This window comes from Cydia fagiglandana, chromosome 5 (genome assembly GCF_963556715.1).
Source record: "Cydia fagiglandana chromosome 5, ilCydFagi1.1, whole genome shotgun sequence".
Lineage (NCBI taxonomy): Eukaryota > Metazoa > Arthropoda > Insecta > Lepidoptera > Tortricidae > Cydia > Cydia fagiglandana.
In genome coordinates this window covers 13853590-13865727 of record NC_085936.1, presented here as the reverse complement: position 1 = coordinate 13865727, position 12138 = coordinate 13853590, and the positions used below count along the sequence as shown (strand labels likewise).

The 12138-nt window shown below is 36.7% G+C and overlaps 2 protein-coding genes across 2 annotated transcripts in view; both read left to right on the top strand.

Annotated features, from left to right (window-relative positions):
* Nucleotides 1–1342: 1342 nt before the first annotated feature.
* Nucleotides 1343–12138, top strand: part of LOC134664566 (myosin heavy chain 95F) — a 52811-nt gene continuing 42015 nt past the window's right edge. Inside the window, exon 1 of the mRNA XM_063521280.1 lies at nt 1343–1541. The gene's annotated coding sequence lies outside the window, so the exon portion shown is untranslated. The remainder of the gene's footprint in view (nt 1542–12138) is intronic.
* Nucleotides 6802–7527, top strand: LOC134664521 (myophilin-like). The gene has a single exon (XM_063521205.1). The coding sequence runs from the start codon at nt 6918–6920 to the stop codon at nt 7479–7481; it is 564 nt and encodes a 187-aa protein (XP_063377275.1). The 5' UTR covers nt 6802–6917; the 3' UTR covers nt 7482–7527.

Genomic DNA, 12138 nt, shown 5'->3' with positions numbered 1-12138 from the left:
CCGAACGAAACGAAGTGACGTACTTGCGTAGGGTTGTGTACTACCTAAAATCGGAAATATCGATATCGAAAAACAACAAAATATTCAACACAGTATAAATAAACAAACGTTTTAAATAAACTAACAGTAATATCTAATGATCTGCGATTTGGTTCCTATTAGAGGACATCTTTTGACAAAATTAATTTTCTATATTTCTATTTCTTCTTCTAATCTTTCAAATAACTAAATCATGTTTGCTGATAACAATTTATTCCATAACTATAGTTCCTCCGAATCTTTATTTTATGTGCTAGTAGCTGGTAATGTAAATAGGTTATTTTAAAAATAAGATCAGGTAGCGCCATCATTAAAATGCAATTATACTTAATTTCTTTATGGAGTAAAGAACTCGTAGCTTACATCAATATTTTTTTATCAATGTTGTATATTCGATTCGTGTCATGTGTTGCCAATTTATGTTGTCAAGAAACCCAGCATATAAACTTTTTGGGTCACTATATTCCTTGACTTTTTATTTATAATTAAAAATTAAAATCTCTTTGACTTAAATCCGTTTTTGGTAGCAGTTTAAAGTACTTATCTAAATACATTTAAGGGCTCTCTAAGTAAGTATATTGTTAGTAAATTTTCGTTAATTTGTAACAAAAATACAGTCAGTCCACTCAATTCTCGATAACACTGTGTGAGTGAGAATTTCCAAATTATTTCATAAAACGTTCAGACTTGTTTTGTGTTAATCCACGACCACAATATAAAAATCTCCTCAATCAGCCACGATGTATGACCAGCATTTATAAAAAAAAATGCTTTTAATATGAGTATTGTGATCTTTAAGAAGTTGCCTGTTCAAATAAAAGCTCTCGAAGGCAATGAGTTTAAGCAAACTTTAAGAAATTGGCTTCTTGATCGGTGTTTCTATAGTATACAAGATTTTTTAAATAACGTAGAGTAAGCAACGATCTGTGTAAATTTTTAAATAAATGTTATCTGTAATTGATTTGGTTATGGTTAAAACTATATAAATGGCTGTAAATAATTATAATTTGATAATTTTAATAAAATGTTAAAGTTTTATAGTTTTCAAATGTATCTACATATTTTTTAAGATGCCTTTATGGATTTGCATGCTGTTTGTACACAGCTGAAAAGGTGAAACATAATACTGTATAACAATAAGACCTGTAATTACCCTTTTTTGCAAATAAATAATTTGTTTGTTTGTTTGTTTGAGGATGTATGCATGCCCATCTCTATTTTAAAATGGACCAATCACACGTTCGCTCGGAACTGTCACTTTTAAGCTGTCACGAGGAGGGGGCCGTGGAAGTGGGAGAAAACGTTTCCGAACGGATAGTCAGCGCGCCGCGTACACCGTTGACCATTCGTTGTGTCAACAATTTTTTGTTGGATACGTGCGGTCAGTTGGCTGCTAAAAACTTGTGATAGTGCTGTGATTGTGAAATAGTACAAATGGATATTCAATCTTAACTCGTTCCTGTTTTGTGAAAAGTGGTATATTAATACGTATCAAATACTTGGTAAGTAATAAGAAAAGTTTGCAAAGTAAACTTACTTACCTTTGTTAGATTTTGATGGAGTTCTTATCATTGATTGCCGAGTCACTGAAATCTATCCACGCTGGAAACTTTACACGTTTTTCGCGATCTAAGTAGATTCATCTGATTAGACATAGGGCTGCTTTCATAATTTTATATTCTTCATGTTTCATTGCGTTTATAAATTTTAATTCAGGCGTAAGTACTTGATGTTATCGGGTTCGCTATTTTCGATAATCTAATATGATTATCAATTTATCACCGTATTCGGATAAGTTCTTTGTCCATAAACGGCATAGCATGATTCACCTTAGATTCTACATTTATAATAACAATATGAAAAATAACTTTAATACCTATTAATATTCCAATAGTTAAGGTAGGTATGTGACAAAATTGTTCTGGTGTGCCTAAAAATAACTAAACATTGTTAAGACACAAGTTAACTTTTTGGAAAAAGGAAAATTGGATATTATGTCTTGCTAGTATTCTTATTAGATTACCCCATTCACAGTGGCGGATTTGCAGTCTTTGCCGCCCTAGGCCCCAATCCTTGTAGCCGCCCCTTTCTCAGCATCAGCACCCATCATATTGACTACATTTAGATCAGGCAACGGAAAGATATATTATAGAGGGAAATGCTTGGGACACATTTTTTACTTAGTAACTTTTTTGGACTCGTTAGGAGGTGAACATATCAAAAGTTGGGGGGTTTGGTTTGAAGGTCACATTTTTCGGTTTTTCGCTTATTATATCTTAGAAACTATACGTCCTTGTGACATGATCATAGGAACATAGGTTTTATGAAAAAAATAAGCAAATACTTATTCATTTTGAGTGACAGTTTTACCAATAACATTGACTTCCATGTACCTACAAAAACATTAAAAACTATTTTCTTGAATAACTGCTAAACTATTTATCCTAAAATTATAAAAAAAATCTGAGATTCTTACAATGAGCTCTTTGATTTGATATGTAACACGATATAGTTTGAAAAACTTTATTTTTAAATTTTCTCATTTACCCCTCATCATCACACTCGCTCAGTGAATGTGGAATTGCACGTAGGCGTAGCGGGAGTTATAGAAAATTCGTTTTCCCTAGGGAGTTATGAAGTTTCTAGTGCCATAATTAACAGTTTTTTGTCTTTAAACTTATTTTTTGTATCGCAAGTGTGAGGAATAATATTGTGTGTATCTCGGGGCGTAATAATATTGCAAACTGGAGCCTATAAATCGCTCCGGCAAGCCGTCGCGATTTAACTTACTCTCGTTTGCAATATTCAACTTACGCCCCATGTTGCACAATGTACTATTATTTACGTTACACGTCCATCTTTGGGTCACAAACTTACATATGTGTGCCAAATTTCAACTTAATTGGTCCGGCAGTTTCGGAGACCTCTCTCTTTCCCTGGCTCAAGGGCTACGGCCGGGGACTTTTGATATGTTCACCTCCTAGATAGTTCAAATAAAAATAGGTACAAAGTCAAAAATTGTGTTGCAAGCATTTCCCTCTATAGGTACTTTTTTGAGAATTTGTTGCCTGGTCTAATTTTGAGTTATTTTTTGTTATCATCAGCGAATTTTTTGTCACAATTTGCCGCCCCTAATATCTTGCCGCCCTAGGCCCAGGCCTACTGTGCCTTATGGGAAATCCGCCACTGCCCATTCAATCGTACAATATATAGGTAGGTACACTTTGCAGGTAGGTACATAAAAATAAAAATTGGATGGTATGTAATATGTACAGTTAGCCAAAAAAGTAGTCTACCACTTTTCGACTCTATCATCTGATTGATAGAGTCCAAAAGTGGTAGACCACTTTCTTGGCTGACCGTACCAGCACCCAACATTACTTACAAGTTATGATTTTACAAGTCACTAGAGCTGAACCAAGCTAACTCTGCATGTCATTTGCAACAACAGAGTGTGGCAGTGTCATGATTAATGTCAAATTTCTGTAAAAATATGATGTAAATAATGACACTCATCACTTTGTTCTGTTCTAGTTGTATATAGTTAGCTCTATTTATTTGCATGTGTTGTATTGTGATGTGTGTAAGAGATAATTACAAAACTAGAGTTTTATTCACTGTGGGAAATACATCCTTATTATTATTTGTCTTACTTGTGTAATAGTTTGAGAGTCTCTCTCTCTCTCTCTCTCTCTCTCTCTCTAGCCTTTTTCTACCCTTCGGGTGTAGGCCTCCTTCATTTTACGCCATTTGTCACGGTCTCGAAGTTTGAGAGTACTTTAAATAAAAAGTTCACTAAATTACAAGCAAAACCAGTTACATATTCGATATTAAACTTTCGTGAGACATATTTTAAATTGTTACATATTATTTGCCATTATTGTTGATTCCAGAAACTGTAGGATAGAAACTACTGAGATGATTTTGATACGAGTAAATAATGTGTTATAAATTTTGTTACCATAAAATCTGGTTGATAAAAGTTATATTTTTGTATTACACTGTATCCATTTTATGATCTTCTTAAGCACAATATTAATAATAGAGATTTATTTATATAACAAATATTAATATTATAGAAATTTGATAGGTACCCAGGTAAATGTGCCTAGCACGCTGCTGGCGTTGCCTCTTTGAACAGCCAGCGAAATATGCTGGACTAAATATGTGCCAGACTAAATATAATATTACTTTTTATATTTGTTATATTAATAATTATTTGCATAAAAGGAGGAATTACAACACACTTTTAAAATGTGACAAAATCAGATTCAAGGTCTGCTAATAACTGACGTTGTTTTTTGCATTAGAAAGTACTATGCAGACTGAGTAATGACAAGGAATTTATCGGGTATTTTGTGCAATCCCAATCCCAATATTATAAAAAAAGTATTTGTTCTTGCACAATTTACACCTTGAATAGTACAACATAATATGATGACAGGTATTCGCATGCATATTGCACTTACACCGAGCATGGGTACTGTACAGTCGCCATCAGATATATCTGAGCGGCTAAGCTGCTCACAATATGTCAACACGCCTCTATTGTCATTTTTTGGGTTCCGTACCCAAAGGGTAAAACGGGACCCTATTACTAAGACTTCGCTGTCCATCCGTCTGTCCGTCCGTCTGTCACCAGGCTGTATCCCACGAACCGTGATAGCTAGACAGTTGAAATTTTCACAGATGATGTATTTCTGTTGCCGCTATAACAACAAATACTAAAAACAGAATAAAATAAAGATTTAAGTGGGGCTCCCATATAGCAAACGTGATTTTTGACCAAAGTTAAGCAACGTCGGGCGTGGTCACTGGTCAGTACTTGGATGGGTGACCGTTTCCTTTTTGCATTTTTTCCGTTTTTTTTTTGCTTTATGGTACGGAACCCTTCGTGCGCGAGTCCGACTCGCACTTGCCCGGTTTTTCTTTGTGTAGCTTATATAGGTATAGATCGATTATTTTTTACCTTGTTGATTACTATCATAAACTTTAATTGCCTTCTATCTATGCACAAAAGGAAATGTGAAATTAATCAACATAATATATCTGTCTTATTTATCAGGGCAAAATGATATGATATGCAAATGCTATGTGCCAAACATAGTGCTACTGAAGGTGTTTAGATTATTATTTAGATAGTTATTCGATTTTAGTATCGGTGTTATTCATACATTAACACTTTGAGCACCCTTTGTTTGTTTAGCTTCGAGTTACATTTTGCTTTATCCCTTCCCACACCTCTCTAATCTCACGTGAGTTTGAGTGAACATATGTTCTGTCTGATTTTTAATTCTTCATTTCATTTAATTCGTCATCATTTAAGGCCATTCAAACCAATGATGTTGGTGTGCGCGCGTATATATTTTAGGATATTACAAATGAAGGGTAAATGGAGAGAACATGTCTAGTCACCACTATAGTGACATTATGAGATGAGTAACGCGTTTTTTAAAGCTTTTGTGTGGTAAAAAAAAGATGTAACAGACAGGGGCAACAGAAAATATAAGTAAGTAAGTAATAGTTTATTAAGACCTCTGTATTTTGAGATTAAAATATTATTTTCAGTAAAAAGTAACTAGACATTGGACTAGACATGTTCTTCCCGTGTACCCTTCAAAAGCTGCCAAATGGTAAATTCTATTCATCCATACCATAAAATTTTACTTAGGTATACTTAGTTAGCTACAGATATAGGTAACTATCTCAAATCTCATCCAAGACTGTTGAAAGCTCATATTATTCCTGTCTCTACTCTATGAATATTTCTAGTTTCTAAACATATAAGGGTAAGTTATGTTTTTGTTTCTGATACCTACCACCTACCCATGTACCTTAGGCAATATGAGAAGGTATAGGTATGCATATATATAGATATAGATAGAGATCTTTATTTTGCATCCAATGTACATATTTATATTACATACGAGTAGACTACATAGTAACATACAGGCACATGGACCCTGGTAGGGTATCGCAAAAATATTTGTAACAAATCAAGTTATAAATTTTATGTGACAAGCATAACATGACTTAAAGTAAATTAAGAGTAGGTAACAATAATTAGGAGTAATCAATTAAATATGTTTTTAACTAAAATGTGTTTTCTTACTTACATATACTTATAATTATAACAAGGTATCTTCCATAAACTCAGATATACTGCAGTAGCACTTTTCGACCAGTTTACTTTTTAGATTTGTTGCAAATTGGTTGTATGATATGTTGGCTATTAAATTTTATCGCACGATATCATCTGATATATATGAACGTGAGTAGGTATCGCTATTACGCTACCTTACGTTAGCGTTGATACTATGGTAAAATTACATTCTGGATAATTCTTTGAATAACGAAATTCTTGAAAACTTATTGATACTTATGCTGCGAGCTAATCGAGGTGCAATTTTTGCTTATAACAATTAGGCACAAACGTCAGATAAGGTGTATAATATCTGTATCCGGGTAAATCCCGTCGGCTGATTCCGAAAATCACCCTTAATTCTATCATATCAGAGTTTATTTTCGGAATAAGCCGACATTCGGAAGTGATTTGAAATTACCTAAAATCCCTAAATACACATTCTTCTAATTATCCGAACGACGAATACTCGTAGAAATTTTAAAGGCAAATTCTCTATAATTCAGTCGTTATCATGTGATGCCTAGCTAGACGATGATTTCATACACTTATTGATAGTTTATACACATCGATCATATAATTATAGGAATAAGTATACCCTTATCAATATTGCCGCAGTAATAAATCGACGTCAATTCGTGAAACAAGTGATAATCGTTATCGACCGTATCGCGCCGGCATCGAGATATCATAAGGAGGCTCAGTGGAACCTTGTCTGCAAACCCAACAACACATCATGGCAGAGAACCGCGCGGGGAAAGCTGGCATCAACGCCGACGCCCAGGCCAGGATCAACAGCAAGTACAACGATGATGTCGCCCGCGAGACGCTCGAGTGGGTCAGGGTCCTCACCGGACAGCCCGCCAACACCTCCGGCGACGTGGAGAACCTCTACAACGTCCTTAAAGACGGTACCCTGCTCTGTAAGCTAGTCAACGCCATCCAAGAGGGCTCCGTTAAGAAGATCAACCAGTCCACCATGGCGTTCAAGTGCATGGAGAACATAAACGCCTTCTTGGAAGCGGCTAAGAAGCTGGGCGTACCTCCTCAGGAAACTTTCCAGACTATCGACTTGTGGGAAAGGCAGAACCTTTACTCTGTCGTGATCTGCCTGCAGTCTTTGGGAAGGAAAGCCGGTAACTACGGGAAGCCCTCGATCGGGCCCAAGGAGGCCGACAGGAACGTGCGGGAGTTCAGCGAGGAGCAGCTCAAGGCCGGCCAGAACGTCATCTCCCTGCAATACGGCACCAACAAAGGACAGCAGACGGGCATCTCTTTCGGAGGCAGGCGGCAAATATAAATCCGTATCTATGTATATGACTAATAAATTTGTAATACTTTTCTAATATGGTATTTTTATTTTATTACAAGGTGTGCCTGTAGATTATATATACACTGGTATGCGTAACAATTTCTGATTAGATAAGGTTAGCGCTAAATGTTTTAGTGCAGCTGCGGTCGATTTAAGGCGGTTACCACACTGCCGATGCCGTCGCATGCCGTCTGTCGTTGCGAAGTGCGAAGCGACGAATTCGCCTGCGGCGACGACGGTACGATGGCACAGTTTTCTCCATATCTTCGTCCAAAACTGCATGCTCGACGAATCGCGTTTATGAACAAAAATCCTTACGGCTCGGCCACGACATTGAGCGACTTGCGACGGTGGCAGCAACAACCATATGTGGGAACGAAAGGTCCGATCGCTGTGTCTCGTTCCAATCTATGGTTATCGTTGCCGCTGTCGCAAGTCGCTCAATGTTGTGGCCAAGCCGTTACGGTGTTATGGATGGAGCTCGGTGTGGCATACCCTACGCCGCGCACCGCATCTCCATCCGAAAGCACGAATCGTCGTCCGATTCGCACCTTCGCACGGAGAGGCGGAGCCAATGTGTTATACCATGCGTTTTTGCATATAAATCGAGATTCTACAGTACAAAGTAAAAAAATCGCAGCACCGGATATCGCTCCGAAGTGCGAAGCAGTGTGATAACCGCCTACGACTTGCCTAGTACTTACCTGAGATAGCATGCAGTTTTAATGAGCATGTTGCATCGCGTGTAACCTATTAGTTAAAGTGTCAGCATGTAATAAGCCTAAAGGATTCAGTTCGGCACTCGATAATAAATAGATAATGTTAGATAAGGTGCACGATTGCATTTTCCATTATGTACTTAGAAATGATTATTGGATCAATAAATACTTAGCAACGAGGCCAATTAACTTCAAGGCACGCTATTAAAGACAAAGCCGGTCTAGACCTACCTTGTACGACGTAGAAAATTTCTGATTCTTCGGTGTGTGTTTAAAATCAATACTCAATCAATAGGCATAAACATGGGACTACGGAACCCTAGGAATAACCCGGTGTATAAGTACCATTTTTATTTTAAAACACTTCTTGTGTTACTTTTATCAGCACTAAATGCTAAATAGCTGACATCTGGCAAAGTGTTCACCCAACCTTGAATGGAACGAGATAGTATGGCCATTTCTCCGTGACCATCACCTTTAGCAAATGTCGAGGGGAGAATTTGTGACGTCACATCCTAAATATTGATCTAACGTTAGCTTGCACAAAGATAAGATGTCATTATAATTGCTTACCAACCTATGCAGAGTCCAAGAGTCGAGCTAACCAATATAAATGCTCCTCCGATATGCGTAGTTCTTGTATTAGGTCTCAGTTGTAGCTCGTCAGAGAACTCAACTCTTCCACGGGCGTGGGAATATATAGCTAGGGTATAAGCGGTATAAGCGGTATCAGTTACCGCCAGGTACTAACCGAGAATTATGATTAAGTGCTGAACAATGCAATTACGTATTGTATATGTATATGCATATAGGTTTTTACTTTCCTTAAGCAGTCAGTACAATCATCTGTAATATCAAATATGAGATGACAATGTGTAGCGTTCCTTAAGGCGTCCGCATGACGCCGTACTCTGCGTAGAATCAATAATGTCACGCTCTATATAAAGTTTGCTGTCTTCCAATATAATGAAGATGTTGGTACGCAGCGTCCGGAGAGCGGAGACATTGGTAAAATTTTGTTATCTGCCTCTATCGCTCTCGCATATTTGAGCGATAAAGATGCAAATAGACGAACGAACCATCAAGTGGTTTGCGGTAGGCCCTCATACAGGTAATCGGAAGGTCAAGTTTAAATGAGTTAAATTGGGTGTCGGTGTCAATGCAAGTCCTGTTTTATACTCCGCTTACACACTCCGCTTACACTTTTAACTCTTGACTGAGTCACAGTATAATTGGAGCAATTACACTGGAGACCTTCCTGACAGTTAGCTTCAATTTAGCACTACAGGCGGTCCTGTGTGTTGTTTAATACTATATTTATTGTCATATGTTGCTTGGATAAAGAAAAATGCAGCAATGATTGCAACTAGTACTTACATACTATTTCCGAATTTTCCGATGGAATAAATGTTACCTATACGAGCCTAAGGTATACGTTAGTCTATGATCGATTATGTTATTCTTTTCTGTAAAATGTTACAGGTATATCCTAAGTCCCAGAGTCATTATTGAAGTTTTGAATTTGGAACCTTCTTTTTTTTAATAAAGGCAAAATTCTATGTAAAATTTTTCTTTTAAAATGAACTCAGGAGGATACAATAATAATTTAACAGCATGTTTTCTTCCACACCATAGACATAATAACATTAATAACGCTCTGTCGGTATACAGTTTTGAGTTTCCGATGATGAGATTGATGAGTAACTTAATCATCATAAAGACAATGCTTCCGAGGATGCACTGGGTTGGTTGAAGAAACAATAGTAAATTGCTCATGCCACACATTTGGATTCGCTCTCAAAACATTTTGATCGTTTTTTTACCTTGTTTGCGATTAACGAGAAACACATATGTTTATCTTATTTGTACAAAATGAGTCATGTACCTAAGCAAGCAGTCGGCCAGTGTCGATGACGTCACACATAAACAAAGCCCTAATTTTCCGTCACGGCCGTGTCAGCACCCCAGCCGGAAGCTATGGTCACGCGTCGGTTGCCGACGGAAGCACGGATATCCCCGTGTCTATGGGACAATTGCTCCATATGGCTGCGTACGCGCCGCGTCGCTAATACCGCGTGGTGATGATTATTTTCGAGTGCATTCTCAGTCGTCTATTTGATTCTAAATTCAAATCTTCTTCGTTAGCAAGGAACGGAAAGGGCCACGTCTCCGTTCGGAGTTGGGCTTCACGTCGGGAATTTGGTTACTTTCAATTTTCAATGAAAAACATCTGATACCTGAATACAGAACCAAAGGGAAAAAAACTACGATAATATTGTAGGATATGCCACTATCTTAGCGGCTCTCCTTCCGACTGCCGAACTTATAAATTTGCAATCACTTTTATGATCTTTGTCTTTAATTTTAAAGCTACATGGAACTACTGAGTGACAGTCAAAGACTACGTTTCATGGAAAGACTTAACTCGACGCATCGCTCCTAGGTCACCTGTAGTTACATAGCGGTCAATGGTTCAAATGCTTTTGAGAATACCTACTTGAGCGATTTCTTATTGTCTGGTTGCTAAGTATAACCCTTCAAATATTTTTCTCTATGCAATTATAAGACAGTTTCCTATTTGATACATAGTCATCTCTTACTAATAACCGGTTTCGTTACGCCATTTACCTTGAATCATAAAAGACCGCTTTTACCTCAACGTCTAACAATTGCTTTGTCATTCATCTAGCTAGAGAATAAAATTCTTAGTCTTCTGAACGTCATATGTGAACAGTGAAATATAGGGCTGACCGAAATACGACTTACTCCCACCTTAATGCCAAATCTTTAAGTTTGTATCAATAAGTATAACTATGGATGGAATAATAAATACATCAGATAAACACAAAAGTTAAAAAGGCTTTGATTCTTCGGTTTAAAGATATTTTTATTTCTCAAAAAGAATAACAGTCTTATGAATAACTTAAATGAGAAACATGCACTTATAAATATAAACTTAAGTATAGACTTATACTAGTGAGCGCACTGACAAATTTAATTTAAAGTTAACTAGCGAGTGCATTAATAAAATTCTTGACCATAATATAATATTATTGTAATTTTGATCCTATATATCATTGCTCCAGTGAAAGTTATTCACGTATTTGCAGTATCATTCCAACCTACCTTCACATATTACGCGTTTGACACTTTGATGACGATGATACTGCAAAAGCGACATAATACTCGTAATGAAATAACCTTATGGCTTAGAAAGTTGTAACATTTCAGCAATTCGCCATTGCTGGGACAGTTATGTTGCGTAACTTTTAACAGTGGGTATTAAGTTGCATGTTTGCATTGAAATGTATATAATTTGTTGCTAAGATAGTGCATGAGAAAGTCCTGTTGAAATGCTGACATGAGCAATTGAGCATAAGTCTTTAATCTTTTGTTAGTGAAACAAGAACTGTGTAAATTAGAAACTGGCTATGACTTATCTTGGTGGATAATCAGGCCTTCACCCGCTTTCCTTTGCAATTTTCTGTTAAAACGAACTAGAAAGATTCCAACTCAGAAAGATTCAGAGAAGATAAAACCAATATTAGGCGAATGTAAATGACCTACTTATCGGTTTGAAAATCTGCCATGCAGTTTTAAATTGCCGCATGATAAATTGTTCCACATGGATTCTGTCACCTGTCAGGGTATAGCAAGTTAAATACTACCTAAATTGAATGGACCAGCTTAGCACGGGTTACACAAAACCTTAACATATTATAGTTACACCTAAACCTTCCACAAGAATCACTCTATTGATAGGTGAAAACTGCATGAAAATCCGTTCTGTAGTATTCGAGTTTATCGCGAACATACATATACACAAACAGACAGTTTGTTTTATAAGTTGTAGTGATAAATGCAGCACGGCGAAGATAAAAATTTGATTAATACGGAAGTTAAATTTAATTAACAATATATTCGGA